This window comes from Lampetra planeri, chromosome 44, assembly GCF_965212315.1.
Source record: "Lampetra planeri chromosome 44, kcLamPlan1.2.h2, whole genome shotgun sequence".
Lineage (NCBI taxonomy): Eukaryota > Metazoa > Chordata > Hyperoartia > Petromyzontiformes > Petromyzontidae > Lampetra > Lampetra planeri.
Genome location: NC_136150.1, coordinates 4,531,343 through 4,547,037, shown reverse-complemented (window position 1 = coordinate 4,547,037; position 15,695 = coordinate 4,531,343). Strand labels below are relative to the sequence as shown.

The 15,695-nt window shown below is 51.0% G+C and overlaps 1 protein-coding gene across 1 annotated transcript; it reads left to right on the top strand.

The window, feature by feature from the left end:
• Positions 1-1,152: 1,152 nt before the first annotated feature.
• RBM17 (RNA binding motif protein 17) lies at positions 1,153-14,692 on the top strand. Its single transcript, XM_078614472.1, has 12 exons — positions 1,153-1,511; positions 2,728-2,866; positions 3,217-3,342; positions 3,524-3,693; positions 4,471-4,562; positions 4,935-4,991; positions 6,779-6,911; positions 7,779-7,933; positions 11,255-11,403; positions 11,688-11,786; positions 12,234-12,306; positions 13,201-14,692. Exons 2-12 carry the CDS (start codon positions 2,744-2,746, stop codon positions 13,302-13,304), a joined length of 1,281 nt encoding a protein of 426 aa, XP_078470598.1. The 5' UTR covers positions 1,153-1,511; positions 2,728-2,743; the 3' UTR covers positions 13,305-14,692.
• Positions 14,693-15,695: the final 1,003 nt, after the last annotated feature.

The window sequence follows — 15,695 nt, the reverse complement described above, 5'->3', positions numbered from 1 at the left end:
AAATAAATAATCGGGCGTCCATACAAAATATAAATTGCTTTAAAGTAGCGAATAAAATTATCAATTGATACAGATTTTGATCCAGACATGCATTGTCACCGGATCTGAGTACGTGCGCAAAATTTTGAATTCATTGGACAACAGGAAGTTGACTAACTTTTGATTACAAGATTTGACCACGACACAGGAATCAATACTCTTAGGTTTTTTCGGTAAAGTCACGTGGGTAAAAAATAAAATAAATTAAATCACGACGTTTCGATTGCAACACAAGCAATCAATTCTAGATTTGAAGCTTTCGTGACTGCAAGGATTCATATTCTTAGGTTTTTTCGGTAAAGTCACGTAGGAAAAACATTAAAATTAATAAAAGTAAAATAAAATAAAAATCACGACGTTTCGGAGGCAACACCTGAAGACGGAAGCTTGTGTTGCCTCCGAAACGTCGTGGTTTTTATTTTATATTACTTTTATTAATTTTAATGTTTACCTACGTGACTTTACCGAAAAAAACTAAGAATACAAGCAATCAAGTTAAGTAAAACCGTTGAAAAATACAGCAGGAGGACTGCTGAGGCAGGAATAAATGTTGCGAGAGAGCAACTGCAGCCAAAGGTTAAATATGTTTGAGATGGGTACAACCCAAGGGTAAGTGGGCGGGGCTAGAGCTGGAATTTGCAAGTACTATAAATGTAAGATCGCAGAGCTCGGAATACCTCGACTAATTACGTCTGCATTCACCACAATACTTGTGGTCAGAATGCAATAAAATAAAGGCGATCGGTATTACCTCGGTGTCGCGGCATCTCTTCAGAGAAGTGAGCGAATCGATCATTCTTGTCTCGGAGTTTGTTCAAAGAACGAATGGTTGTGTGGAAACCCTCCCCTGAGATGCGGTTAAATATTGACTTAAAGCTTTCGTGACTGCAGGAATTCATATTCTTTGGGTCTTTCGGTAAAGTCACGTAGATATTATTTTTCTACCTACGTGACTTTACCGAAAGACCCAAAGAATATGAATTCCTACACTCAAGAAAGCTTTTCAGATTTTCTCATTGGTGTTTGGATCATTTATAAATCGCGTTTCGCTCAGCGCGCGCGCACGTGCCTCGTCACTTTCCGTAAGATTCGTTCGCGTTGCAAACCCCCACTGCGCATTGGCGACGGTCGGCGAGCTCGCCGGCTGGATTGGCTGGCGTCGGTCACGTGGGCAACCGCGCCGACCAATCGCGCGGCTTCGTCTCCACGCGATCACTTGTGCGTTGTATGAAATCCACGCCTCGTCCGCGCCAGTTTAAGTGTGTGGGGGGTTTCGCTCGCTAACAGTCGACTCGAGTTGACAATCTCAGCGCCGCGGTGGGACGCAACGCGCGCGGCAGCAGCAGCAGCAACAGCGGCGCGGCTTACCGCCCCCGGGCGAGCGGGAAGCGGCACGGGGAGGCGCCGAGCGAAGCGCGCGGGCTTGGAGCGAAGCGAGGATTCGCCCGGGGCCTAGGCCAGGCTTCGCCCAGGCGAGTGCCGAGTCTCATTGAAACGAACGATGAGGGGGGTTGCGTGGTGTGTGCGTGCGTGAGTGTTCACGCGTGAGTGTTCACGCGTGAGTGTTCACGCGTGAGTGTTCACGCGTGAGTGTTCACGCGTGAGTGTTCACGCGTGAGTGTTCACGCGTGAGTGTTCACGCGTGAGTGTTCACGCGTGAGTGTTCACGCGTGAGTGTTCACGCGTGAGTGTTCACGCGTGAGTGTTCACGCGTGAGTGTTCACGCGTGAGTGTTCACGCGTGAGTGTTCACGCGTGAGTGTTCACGCGTGAGTGTTCACGCGTGAGTGTTCACGCGTGAGTGTGTGCGTACAAGTACTTGACACCTTGACGTGCCCGTGCAAAGTAATTGTACGAAGTACACCTAGCCTGGCACTGCCGCCACCGCTATTCAGTGGTGAGTGGCCACCGTTAGGACGATTGTGTGTGTACAGTAGGGGGTACAGCTGGTGCATCAGTCATCTCAGTCGGTCTACCCATGGCACCTGCTGGGTCTGCCCCGAGACCTCCTGTCAGCAGCGAGCACTTGGACACTTCACGTGGCCTCAAAGTGCACCTGGCCTGGCACAGGCGCCGTGGTGATGTCACGGTCACTTAGTGGCGAGTGGCGGGTTGTGATACACGTGTGTGTGTGTTAGCGCGCGTGTGTGTACACACTGGCACAGGTGGTGCATCGGCCAGTCTTCTCAGTCCCCTGACACCCTGCAGTCAACCTTCTCACACACCTAGCCTGGCATAAGCGTCGCTACGTCATGGCGATTGTTACGTGTCAACGATTTAAGCCTTGATAATTCTTCAGTGAAACGTGTTTAGAGCATTTTCAGGCCCGTGTTGTTATACTCCTTGTGCCACGTAGGGACAGTTGCTCCCGCAAGGCATTAGAATGGTTGAAATGAGAATTGATGTCAGGCGATTTGAGATGCTGAGGCGTTTAACCAAGCGCCCTATACATGTTTTTTGTGTTTAGTTGTCCTTCCCCTGTATCTCCGATTAGCACGGGTGGCTACATACGGTTGCGAAAGAGGTTCAACGGACATGCATAACGCACCCTTATCATTGGACCCGTGCCTTCCTGAGCCGCTTTACTCTGAGCGAGCGTTTGCACCTCGAATCATAAACTATTCTGAGTCTCTGTGCCAGTTGTCTGAAAACGACTCCCACCCCCCCCCCCCAACTTGTGTCGCTGCAGCGAGGAGGGCGCGACGATGTCGCTGTACGATGATCTTCGCGTGGAGAGGAGCGACTCCAAGACAGAGGGATGGTCCAAGAACTTCAAGCTCCTGCAGTCGCAGCTGCAGGTTAAGAAGGCGGCGCTCACACAGGCCAAGGTAACAACCCCTTACTCCACCCCAACCCTCAAGTTTGTTACGGTCTAACACTTGAACAAACTCGTCATCATAATTAGTCATGGTCGTTCCACTGCCGGATGAAGGCGTCCCCAAACCGCTGCCATCTCTCATGATCTTTTGATATAATAATCCACCTATCGTGCCCATGAGCTCATTCACTCCACGTATATTTTAACACCACTCTGGATTTTACACGCTCGGGACAATATATTCTAGAGCTTAACACAATTATAGATTGATGGATGGCTTGATCATGGCTGTGATGATAATTATTGGAATGCCAATAACACTTTCATGTAACTGCTTTGTTTTTTTTGTTTTCTCGGCAGAACCAGAGGGGCAAGCAGAGCACAGTGCTGGCACCTGTGGTTGACCTCAAGCGCAACTCGGGTTCAGACGAGCGGACGAGTTTCCCTGAGCCACCGCCGCCTCCGCCAGTCGCCACCACACCCAAGGTGGTGCCGCCTGTGAACCGTTTACCCCCACTGTTCGCGGCGGGAAATAGAAATAATCGAGGGTCATATGAAATTAAATTGTGGGCCGTCTACGAAATGATGTAGCGGGTCGTATCTGACCCACTGGCTGTAGGTTCCTCAACGCTGCGCTAATATCTGCGCTCTTCTCTGGGTTGAGCAGGAGTCCGGTGCCGCACAGATGGCCTTCATGGGGGAGATGCTGATCCCCGTGGCGGATGAGTACGACCCTATGTACCCCAACGATTACGACAAGGTGGTGAAGCGGCAGCGGGAGGACCGACAACGCCAGCGTGAGCACGAGCGGCAGAAGGAGATAGACGACAGGGAGAAGTGAGTGCCAGTGACGCGCCAAGTGTGTGTGGGAAGGAGTCGTGTTGTAGTAGTAGATACACTGCGCTACAAGCCGTGGCTACCCGAGTTTGATTCCCGCTCGTGGGCAAAATCAATGACATATCTGAAACTGATGCTGGGTCTCCCCTACTCCGCCTTAAATTAGTACTTGGTGTGGGTGAGCATCGGCACTGAAGAGTTAAAGACGTCCTGGCATTGTGATGGCGACACCACCTGCTTGTGTGCCATGTGGGCCATCGTAGGTACTCGCTAACAGCACTTGCCAATAAGTTTTCCGAGCATGTTCGTCCAGTGATTGCCGAGCTGCATAGGCTTCTGGTTGCCGAACGAATACGTTATAAGGTCGCGATGATTGCACACAAAGTGCTTGCCACAAATGAACCTCAATGTCTTGCTGATCTCATCAAGGAGCATAAACCATCACGCGAACTCCGGTCATCCTCGCACTTATTATTTGTATGTGATTGTACGTTTGGTACGTACGACTAGGTACGTTTGGTACGTACCAGTAGGTACGTTTGGTACGTACCACTAGGTACGTTTGGTACGTACCACTAGGTACGTTTGGTACGTACGACTAGGTACGTTTGGTACGTACCAGTAGGTACGTTTGGTACGTACCAGTAAGTACGTTTGGTACGTACGACTAGGTACGTTTGGTACGTACCAGTAGGTACGTTTGGTACGTACCAGTAGGTACGTTTGGTATGTACGACAAGGTGTGTAACTGTCTAACTGTTTGCGTTCACATGGCAGGAGGCGGAAGGAGCGTCACGAGGCGAGCGGCATGTCACGGCGACCCGAGTCGGACGACGAAGAGGAGTACGAGGCGGAGAAACGCAAACGAGGTGATGCCTCGCGTCGTTGCTCGTGGATGTTTAACAACATCGGTCGACCAATGATATTGTGCGACGGTGTTATGGTGACTTTTAGTAACAATCAGTCACTCCTATATATATAGCGTGGGGTATACTGCAGTGGAAATTGGTCATACACTGCTGTCACACAGGCTCGTGGTGTGTGAACGATGGGGTACGAGGCATTGATATATCGATTAATATCGATTACTAACCTCACGTAATGCACGCGTAGGTACCACCTGTGTAATAATGTTTTTATAATCGATTTAAAATTATTTGTATGTGATGGGTTCATATCACTGCAGCCACAATTATATCCACATCCAGCACTGATGCAATTTATCGGAAATGTGGTTCCAGGCACAATGGGAGCTGCCATCGCGCCACCATCATCGCTCATGGAGAGGGACAAAGACTGTGAGTCCAATGCCATTGTGTGCCGTTATTTAACTGCTCGCTTTGTCTCCTGCAAATGCCTCGCATGAGGATTCGACTGTGCTTATGGCCCGTGAGTTCGACTACAACCTCGTGGATTGGGGATCTTCCCAATTTTCAGATTAGACTGGGAAATCCTCCCCCAAAGGACATTTTGGATAATTCAAACAGTAACGTCACAATAATGCACCTCATATGAAGTATGATGGTTCCTTTTGCTTAAATTGTGAAAATATAAATGTTTACAAGGGAGGCCGACATATAGGTTGCCATTATTAGAGCCTCAGCCGACCCAACGTTTGCCCTTCCTGGCTTCAAACTCCCCCGCAACAGTGGATGATAATCATGAACTACATCGGGGCATTGGATATCGAAAAACTCAAAGTAAAAATGTTGCTATTTCTCCACGTGACAGCGTGTTTTCTTGCGTTTATAGCTTTGCTCGTTCCAATCGAACCTAGGGCCCCACAGCTGAAGGGCTAGGATAATGTCATATAATCTTATGGACACAGCCGTGGTGTGGTCACACCATCAGTAGTATCGTACCTCCCATCAGCCTACCCCATCCATCTTGCCACACTCATTCCGTCAGGAAACGCAAGCCCCCACGTCCTCATCAGGTCGCGATAAATCTTTACGCGATGGGCTCTCTGCCCGCCAGCGTAACGTTCACGCACGCAAGGACGTTTTGTCGCCGCGCGACCCGCTGACCCTGCGTGGTAAGGCGACCCCCGGCGCAGCGGGGAAGGGACTACTCCAGCTGGTACTGCTCCGCTGTTAGCGAACGCAGACGCACAAACGTCGCCAGACGACAGAGCGCTCTGGCTGAGAAGACCCAGCTCTCCCGAGTCCTCCCCCCGACACCGGTGGATCGAATTTCATCTCCGTAATAGTTGACAATGCGTCGTATTTTTAGAGCCCGCACACGAGGAGGTGCCGCGAGCCGCATGTATTATTAATGTTGTGCTATCACATTGCGTCCGAGGCCTTGGGGCCGGGGTCCACCGGGCGTGTAGGTGTACGTGCGTGTGTGTGTGCGTGCTGCCGTGCAACGTGACACCGCTGTGTTATGAGCATCATCATTCTATCAAGCAGTGGATTGAGAATGGCTGATGATTATTTGGCAGATGGGGAAATTTAATGCACCATGGTATTAAACCATATTAATTTCCAGTGGATAAGATAAATTGCCGTATTATCCTGATGCAACGATAGTTGGCGGTATGTCTTACAATCCAGGAGTGTGTCCGTTTGTGCGTGTGACCAGATTTGTGTAACTTTATTGACACCTGGCACAAGTTTTTTACATTCCGGAGCATCTAATAATCTGGACAGTACTGCGGTTGGATATTGATGCATCATCTCCACAGTAGAAATAGATTATCCCGAGGGTGATGCGTGCGCTGGGTTGTGCGTGTGAGTGTAAAGACTCGCGAGCGATCTGATGAATGTCGTACGATTATGGGTGACTATTCACTTTAAGAATCAATGCCTTTTTTTGTTCATCTCAATCGTATAATTTGAATCGTATAGTTTCAGATTAGTTGTATTAATTTGCATACATGAATGGTAAATAATCCATTTCTACACGCACTGTTCGATCTGATCAATGCTTGTTTGAGCTGGGAGCCACTTTTGCATATACACTTAAACGTGACAGCCCCACACACGCCGTTATAGGTGCTCGCTATTATGGCGAGTTTCTTTCTGTTCGTGTGAATGCACACCTGACCTGTGTGTCTTCGCCCCCCCCCCCGACTCATGCACAGTGGCTCCTGACGATGAGATCAAACGCGGGCGGATGTCGGGCAAAGCGGCCATCCCTCCCCCCAACTACGAGGACTCGGGCGAGAGGCCGCGCTCCCCACCCGGCGGCTCCAGCTCCTTCATCTCCAACATGGGGTGAGCTCTCCCACACCTCGTCCTCCTCCTGGTCGGCCTCCTGACCCTCTACCTCCTCATCCTCCTCGTCCTATGTTCTCATTCTCGTCCTCCTGATCCTCTTCCTAGTCCTCCTCCTGGTCTTCCTACACCTGGTCCTCCTGATCCTCCCGCTCCTGATTTTTCTGGTCCTTCTGGTTGCTGGCAACTGCTTTACCCGAATGTCCCGCACTTCCTCTTACCCCTGCAATCCTTTGGACTCCCTCTCCAACCTCTCCTTCCCCCGCACCTCCGATTAGTATGGTGCGAAAGAAGTTCAACATACACAAATACAATATGGTCCATCTCTCCCTCCGACATACCCTCTCCCCTTCCTACTTGAACCCACCAAGTCCCTTTTTACTGACGTCACACCAGCATGTGATGAATTTTCCTCCGCTTTAAATGCAACACGGCTCTGTACTAAAGTTGTGTTCCTGTTGGATCATATATATGAGAATTATGCTGCCCCCCCCCCCACTTACGAACAGATGAACAGAGCGAATGCATAATTGGCCTCATCGTTAGTTGCAAAGCGTTAACTCGTTGATGATTCGTCACATGCCCACTTTACACCTGTTTGTGCACGTGTAAAAGAAAAAAACTCAACACGTTCTTCAAAAACACTGCGCCGTTAAAATATTGTATTTATTTATTACGTGACATTGTGGGCAATGTCCCTGCCGCATAGCACATACAGAGGCTAGACGGCGTGTGTGCAAATCTGTGTTTTCTTACGTTCATGTGTCTCGGTGTGTTTGTGGGTGTACGTGCATGCGTGTGTGCTTGTGTCCGTGCGTGCGTGGGTGTGCGTGCGTGTGTGAACGAACGTGCGTGCGTGCATTGCAGAGGCACGGTGGCGCACAAGATCATGCAGAAGTACGGCTTCCGCGAGGGGCAGGGCCTGGGCAAGCACGAGCAGGGCCTGAGCACGGCGCTGTCCGTCGAGAAGACCAGCAAGCGCGGCGGCAAGATCGTCATCGGAGACAACGTGCCCAAGGAGGGTGAGGAGCTCGCTTTTATTATTCGGCAAACACGAGACTTTTACACAGTTAGAGCACCAGCTCAGGCCTGGGCAGGAGGTGTAACTGTCATCACGTGTTGACCGGGATGACGATTCGGCCAGCTGGCTGCAGCTTTGGTTTCCCCAGACATGGTTGACATGGCCGGGCACTTGCAGGGGACACGACAAGGACGTAGCTCACTGAGGATGCGACACACGCGCACTCGCGTGTGTCTGTACAAGGGGCTGGCCACCCACCCCCTCGTGCGCTGTGCCGGCCTTCATAGGTGCTCGCTCAACAGCACTTGACCCAACAGTCTGTTAAGGCTACAGGCGGGGATCTTTGTCTTTGGGACGCGAGAAGGTGGTAGGTGTGTGTGTCATGGATGTGTTGTGTGCGTATGTGCGGGAAAGTGCTCGCGAATAGCGCTTGCCCCAGCAGTGTGTTAAAGGCGATATGAGGGATCTGTGTGTATTCTCTTGGTAGTGGGTGTATGTGTGTGGACAGGGCGAGTTTGCTGGTTGTGTCTGTCATAACGGCCTGCGTCATTATAATTGTTTAATAATGGATGATACATTTATGGACACTGTGTACATCTAGTGATCATTTTGGAGAGAGTGCTGTGTACTTTAAATTAAGGGCAGGGCTGAGTAATCAAATTTCCATAATGCCAGAGTCTTGCTTCACTTGCAGCGTCTCCAGATGCAGTCACATTTAGACCGTGTTCTAAATTTACATCGCTCGGTACTGTATCCAGTCAACAGACCAGAACCCAATTATTCAAATTTACTAAAATGTAAACAAGTTAACGACTCTGTCTATGTAAATACCCTGGGGGCACTTAGGCTAACCGGGGTAAAATAAATAATGACCTAAAGGACATTGGATGGAATCTTTATATGAACATCTGCTTCCTGGAGATAGTAAATATAAGCAGAACTCCATTCTTTCTCCCCACATATGAATGCAAATATTATTTAGAACGCATGTTGGCTTTCCAAACCAATAATATCGAGCAGCATTTGTTAAAGCAGGCAAAGTGTGTTTGCCCGGTGCTCTTAAATTTAAACAACTCTTAAAACATTCCATTTGATCATTTACACCACAAAAACGCAGAAAACAACGATCCACCATATGGATCGTTATTTCCATTGATACATACTAGAGAGTGTGTTTGCATGTGCGCATGTAACTGTGTGTGTAAACATCGCCACTAGGGAGACAAAGGCGGTCGGGCGTGGTGCTGGCCACCCACCCCCTCGTGTACCGTCCCGGCCTTCATAGATGCTCGCTAACAGCACTTGCCCCTACAGTCTGTTAAGGCTATATGGGGGATCTTTGTCTGCATTTAAGCTAGTACATGCGTGCGGGGAGTAGCGTTATCCACAGACATGCGTATACAAACACATACAAAGACAGAGCCCCCCATATATCCTTAGCAGACCGTTGGGGGAAGTGCTGTTAGCGAGCACCTGTTGAGGTACAGTGCTAATGTTTGTTTACGCACCGTCCCAGGTACTCATTTAAAGCCGAGTCAACCTAGGGGGGGGGGGGGGGGGCTTGGGACAGGTTCAGATCTTCACCACTGATGTCAGCCATGGCCGGTTAACAGACTCCAGTAGTTGGGTTTGTAGTGCAATGCAGTGCTAACCACTACAACACTACTCCTCGCACGCATGTACTAGCTTGCATGCAAACATACCCACAGACAGGCATATACAAATACATACAAAGATAGAGCCCCCATATATCCTGAACAGACTGTTGGGGCAAGTGCTGTTATCAAGCATCTATGAAGGCTGGCACGGTACACAGGGAGGAGTATGGGCCACCCCAATGCCCTGCATAAAGATAAATAAAGATAAAGATCCCCCGTATAGCCTTAACAGACTGTAGGGGCAAGTGCTGTTAGCGAGCACCTATGAAGGCCGGAACGGTACACGAGGGGGTGGGTGGCCAGCACCACGCCCGACCGCCTTTATCTCCCCAGTGGCGATGTTTACACACCACACTAGGTACTCATTTCAGGCTGAGTCGACCTAGGGGAGGCCCAGGACCGGTTCAGATAATCGTCACTGGTGTTGGCCGTGAGCGGGAATCGAACCCGGATCGCTAGGTTCATAGCGCAGCGCGCTAACCGCTACACTACCGCTCATACACACACACTTTTGCACACATACACACTTGCATGTGCACGTGCAAATACATTTGCATACTCTCCAGTCTGTAGCAATGGAAAAATCGGCACAGGCTCTAGCCATTCTAAGCAGTCCAACCGGATTGAAAAAGGCAACACAGCTGCTGCTATCACCACCGCCGTGGATCGTGACTTCGATCATCTCTCTTGCCTGTCATCAGTTCTCCTCTCAAACAATTAAATGAACCAGCCGATCACGTACACCACCCCTGCCTAGAAACGAGCGTGTATTTGCCGAGCGTGCTGCACCTTTGTCGCCCGTGCCCCCCCGCGTGTTTGGCTTGCACGTGATTGTGCAAGTGCCTGCCTGCCCCCCCCTTACCCTGTGCATTGCAGTGTGGTCAACAGCTGTTTTCATAAGCTTGTAAACGGGGATTATCGTGCTATTGAGGGATGTGGTTTCTTCCTAACAGCAATGGCTTATGGCGAGGAGCTCGTACCTTCCAGAGATGTTGAGATACTAGGTTTGAACTCAGGTTTCAGGCATCCGGTGATTGAAACCGGTTTCTCAAGTCTCGCGAGTTGGCTATTTTTGTCTTTGCTTATCTGTCGTTGATATATTATGGTTATATTTAGAGTTCGGTTATGACTAGAGTCGGGAAAATATTGGTTTGTAAATCACTACACATATGGTAGACCACCAACACGAAGTATACCGAGAGTTGATGGGATTAGCTCGGTCACCAATGACTAAACTTAATACCGGCAAAATTCAAGCTCTGATAATCGCGGAAGAGGGGAGGAGGTTGTGATGGGTGGGACGCTTTTGCAGGGTGGAGGAGGGCAGGTTACCGAGACGGGCACTGCAGTGGCACCCAGAGGTCGACAACCCAAGGGGAAGACCTGAAGCCAGGTGGTGACAGTGATGAGCCTGGAAGAGTGGTCCTTGAAGGACAAAAAACAAAATGTGGTCTTGATGAAACGTCAGAGGGATGGGTGTCATCGGTGCAATAACTGTGGGATCTGGCTTCAGCAAGGGAGGCTTGGCTAGGGGTGGTAGCCGTATGTGAGATCAGGCACCAATGACCTCTTGAGTGCGGCAACTGACTTCTCTCCTCGCTGCTCCCCGTTCCGTTTGTCCCGTGCGTTCCTACCGCCCCTCCGCACCCCGGCTTTCACCACAGCCGAAGCTGCAGCGGCGGCAGCGGTGGCTGCTGCGGCGGCGTCGGCAGCGGCGGCATCGGCGTCGCCATCGCCAGCATCGGTCAAAAAACAGGAGCCAAACCCCCTGACGGAGATTCTGAAGAACCCGACCAAAGTGGTGCTGCTGCGGGTACGTCGGTCTCATCAGGGACAGCCATGTACAATCCACGGCTGGATGATGGCCTCCCTCCACACTGTCAGCCACTGGGGTTGGCAAAGTGGTGGTGGGGGGGGGCGGTTAGGGGCCCAAGATTGGTTCAGATCTCGCTCGCCATTGATGTTGGCCGTGGCCGGGAAACTCGCTCGTGGTCGCTGGGTTCGCAACTCTGAACCTGTATTTACCCTTGGGGAGCGGCGGCAACCCACTCGAACCCGCGTGAGCCCCACCTCCCTGCTGCGTCTTCTCGTGAGCAGAACATGGTTGGGCCCGGCGAGGTGGACGAGGACCTAGAGAGCGAGACCAAGGAGGAGTGCGAGAAGTACGGCAAGGTGATCAAGTGCGTCATCTTCGAGGTGAGCGCCGCGGGGTGAACCCCAGCTCCAGCTCCGTACGTACGGGAGGGGGGTGTGTCGTCACGTCACGTCACGTCTCGTCAAGAGTGTTGTGACGCGTCAGGGTGTTGTGACTCAAGTGTTGTGACTCGTCAGATTCTTTTCCGCTTTCAATATCTCACTGCGTCGTGAGTTTTGTCCGGTGAGTATTATGTCTCATGACCCAGGAGAGTATCATTCAGGAGGGTGTTGTGACTCGGAGCGGTTATTTCCGAGCGTTGTTGGGAGCGTATTGCTTGCGCGAGTGCTCCTATCCGGGAGAGCGGCCATGGCACTGCCGGTGTTGCTGTGTTTGTGCTGTGACTCGGGAGAGCGTTTCGTTGCTTTGTGAGTGTTTCTGGAAGTACCGTCGCGTTCTCCTGGAGTTCCCGCGCCTTCTCACCGTGAAATTGCTCTGCCTCCCTAAAGATGCCGGGGGCCCCCGAGGATGACGCGGTGCGGATTTTCCTCGAGTTTGAGCGGATGGAGTCGGCGATCAAAGGTAAGCTTCGTGGGCCGATGACGTCATCAGCCTCCTCCTCCTCCACACGTCCACCAGCAGCACCACGGCAGCGAAATGTGCAATAAAGTTTTCCCAAACATCTCAAGCAGACAGGTCGTACGTGGTCCAGTGGACACGGTTAAATTGTTGCTGACGAATAATTTGTTGTAGGCCAATAAATGACATTGTAGGAAACTTTCCCGCGCATTTCTCCTTTGCTCCGCTGGTGCGTTCTTATTAAAAAACGCTGATTAGCGGCCGCGTGGCTCGGTGGGCTGATAAATATTTTCCGAGCACTGACCCAATGCTGCCGAGGTCTTGAGGGTTGAATTCAGGTGCCGGCCACCTACAATTTAACTGGGTTCTTAAGTGTAGCAAGTCGATGCTCTTGGCCTGGTCGCCAAATGACTGCACACACACAAAAAAAGCCGATCACATTAAAATCATTTTTGCACTTATTCTGGCTAAATTCCAGCTCTAAGAATTAAAGATATCGGTTAGGCTGTTGTGTGACAAATATTACGGTCTGTGGAAGGGTGGGTGGGAAGGTGTTTGCCCCCCCCCCCCCACGGTGTGGATCAGAGGTCGCTTGAAAGAGATTTCGGACGTTCTCTGGCGCGCGAGAGGTGGTCTCACTGCTCTGTGAGCCACGTGACTACTCTTTCTCGTGACACCATGCCCTCTCACAATCGGGATTGAAGAAAGCAACAAAAATAAATTGGCCACATTCTCAAATCGGATCATAACATTTCACCACATTGCTTGGCTAGGATCTCTGTGGAGGTTGTGGATCAAGTTGCTCATTTGTAATTTTGCAACGGTTTAACACTTCCCCTCCTCCGACTGCTTCCCCCAAAATTCTTGCATTTCCCCCCCCCCCACCACCCCCGACAGCTGTCGTTGACCTGAACGGACGCTACTTTGGCGGTCGCATCGTTAAAGCCGGCTTCTACAACCTCGACAAGTTTCGCCGTCTCGACCTGGCCACCTCGGTGTGACCCCACGCTCTCTCGACTCGGGAGACAATCGCTCACACACGCTCCCACGCACGCACTCGCGCAAGGGAAGTTGTTCTCATACCGTTTTTCCACTGCACAACCGAGCCACGCCAGGGCTGTGTCCCAGCCGAGTGCAGAAGCTGAGCTCTGCCACTGATGTAGCAAGCAGTGAAACTGGTCGAGACAGATGTAGATGTGGTGATGCCCTTTCCTGACAGCATACTGACGAACGTCTCATGCAATTAACTCATCATTAGCTCCAGCCACTGGCCCTGCTTGGCCACGAGCCAGATTGGGATATCTAATCGAGGCCGGCGTGTCAAAGTTTTTTTCCGGCTCAGGATGGAAAACCATGGAAAATCACTTGTGCTGGTTTAGCTCGGATGTGCCAATGAAAAAACGGATATACGGGGCCACAATGTCGACACAATTCACCCCCAACCCACACTTCTCCACCACTACCTGGGTGATTCGATTAGATGTCGTCACTCAGAGGCGCGATCCGTTCCTCGGATAACTTCATTTTTATTGACATTGCAATAAACGGCAGCACCTTTTAGCGGCTGCAAGGGTGATATGGGCTCATCACACACTACATCTTCAGCAGCCATAAGCTAACCGCTGCTGGGTAAAGGCTTCCCCACACTCTTACCATTTTTCATGATCATGCAATGTAACAATCCGTGTAGCTCCTGCACGCGAGCCAACGTTGTCGCTTTATTTCCGCAATGCACATCCTCTCGGGCAGGTTCCCTCCTTCACCTGCCACTCCGTTGTTACTCTCGACCACTGGCACGGCATTAAATCCCTGGGTCGCGACGGACGAGAGCGGTCATGCCGCGCGTTATCCACGCCCACGTGATTTCCCTGCGTGCGTGCGTTTGTGAGAGAGACGTAACGTCGTTGACCTTGTGTACAGTTAACGCGTGCGTGCGTGCACAAACACAAATGTCAACTGGTCGCAGAAAAACGGCCACAGCTACGGAAAGCCGCGTTTTTGTAAAAAAAAAAAACAACTCCGTTTGCAAATTCTCCTCTGTGCAAAACGGTCGTGCGTGAGAGGAGCGAGGTCACTCGGCAACTGCTGCAGTGTCACGGTCTCCCGGTTGATGCGTTTATTTTTTTATTTAAACGAGCGTACGCGTCTTGGTTTTTTTTTCACTGTTCGAAAGGGTTTGTAAGTTGCTCGGTGTTTACGAGTGGGGAAAGCTTTTGATCTTACGTCGATTCGGGACTTGTCCGCGCGTCCAGGTTTCTTTACGTTTATACCGGTGTTTTTTCAAGACGCCACGGTGTAAAGTGCGGTGTCCGAATGGCGAGACCGTCCGCCTGTCACAGAGGAGAGGCGTTGTTCAAATCGTCCTGCAATATATTTTCTTTTAAATATTTGTCTGACAAATGCAGTGAGTTTTTGTGCAACCGGCGTGATTTAACTGCACCGTCGTTACCGCTACCATGACCACAAACACCAACACCATCGTCACCAGCAGCAGCATCACTACCGCCACCATCATCGTCAACTTCTTAACTACACCATGAGCACTCAACACCACGAAAGCTATCAAACACCATGATCACCAGCATCAATAACACCACCTTCAGCTCCATCACAACCGCCACTCGCCATCACCACGGGCCACGACATTTCACCACCGTCACCGCTCGTCACCCTATCCTCCCTCCACCCCCCACAGAGGCCGTTTTCCTGTCTCGACTTGCTCGTGTTATTCTTGCGTTGTTTGTGGAACCCATGATAAGGCGGATGGCGTCGCGTGGCCCATATACCTGAATCGCTGCCTGGTTTTGCACGTGGGGCCACTCGACCGCGTAGTCACTTGCCTGGGCCGACAATAGCTAAAAGTTACCACATTTCTGGCCGACTCAACCGTGACACGTGGGTGAGCTGCCAGCCCCCCTCTTCGTCTCCGTCAACCACGTCACTCCTAGATAGCCACTCCTACGTAGGCACGCTCACTCGACCGCTAATCTCGCCCATAGCGGGCTTCACTCTTCCCGATGATGGCCCCCCCCCCCTTTCCACAACCCCCTTGCCCCCCTATCTCACGAATCTAGAGATGCATTGAGCCGGGACACATTGCTTCGGGATACTCGAGCGTTTGGCAGCCCGAACAATAAGACGTGCAGCAGCAGCAACTCCCCATTCACCGGTCTGCACGCGAGTGTTGTGTGCGTCCATCGGCAGTGAAGTAATTTAAACGTCAAAGGGCAAAGACTATTTATTGGTCTATAAATTCTAATAAGATTAGATAAGCAAAGGTCGTCTGATGCCGATACTAACAACTGCGTTTGCGTCACTTGTATGTGTTGCCACTTTTTTTGGGCAATCGGTGCTTGATTTCAGCCGGAGCAATGCTCACACCCGGCACACCC

Coding starts and splice junctions, on each gene's coding strand:
- RBM17 (XM_078614472.1), top strand. CDS start 2,744: ATGTCGCTGTACGATGATCTTCGCGTGGAGAGGAGCGACTCCAAGACA. Junction 2,867..3,216: donor CGGCGCTCACACAGGCCAAG/GTAACAACCCCT, acceptor TTTTCTCGGCAG/AACCAGAGGGGCAAGCAGAG. Junction 3,343..3,523: donor CAGTCGCCACCACACCCAAG/GTGGTGCCGCCT, acceptor TGGGTTGAGCAG/GAGTCCGGTGCCGCACAGAT.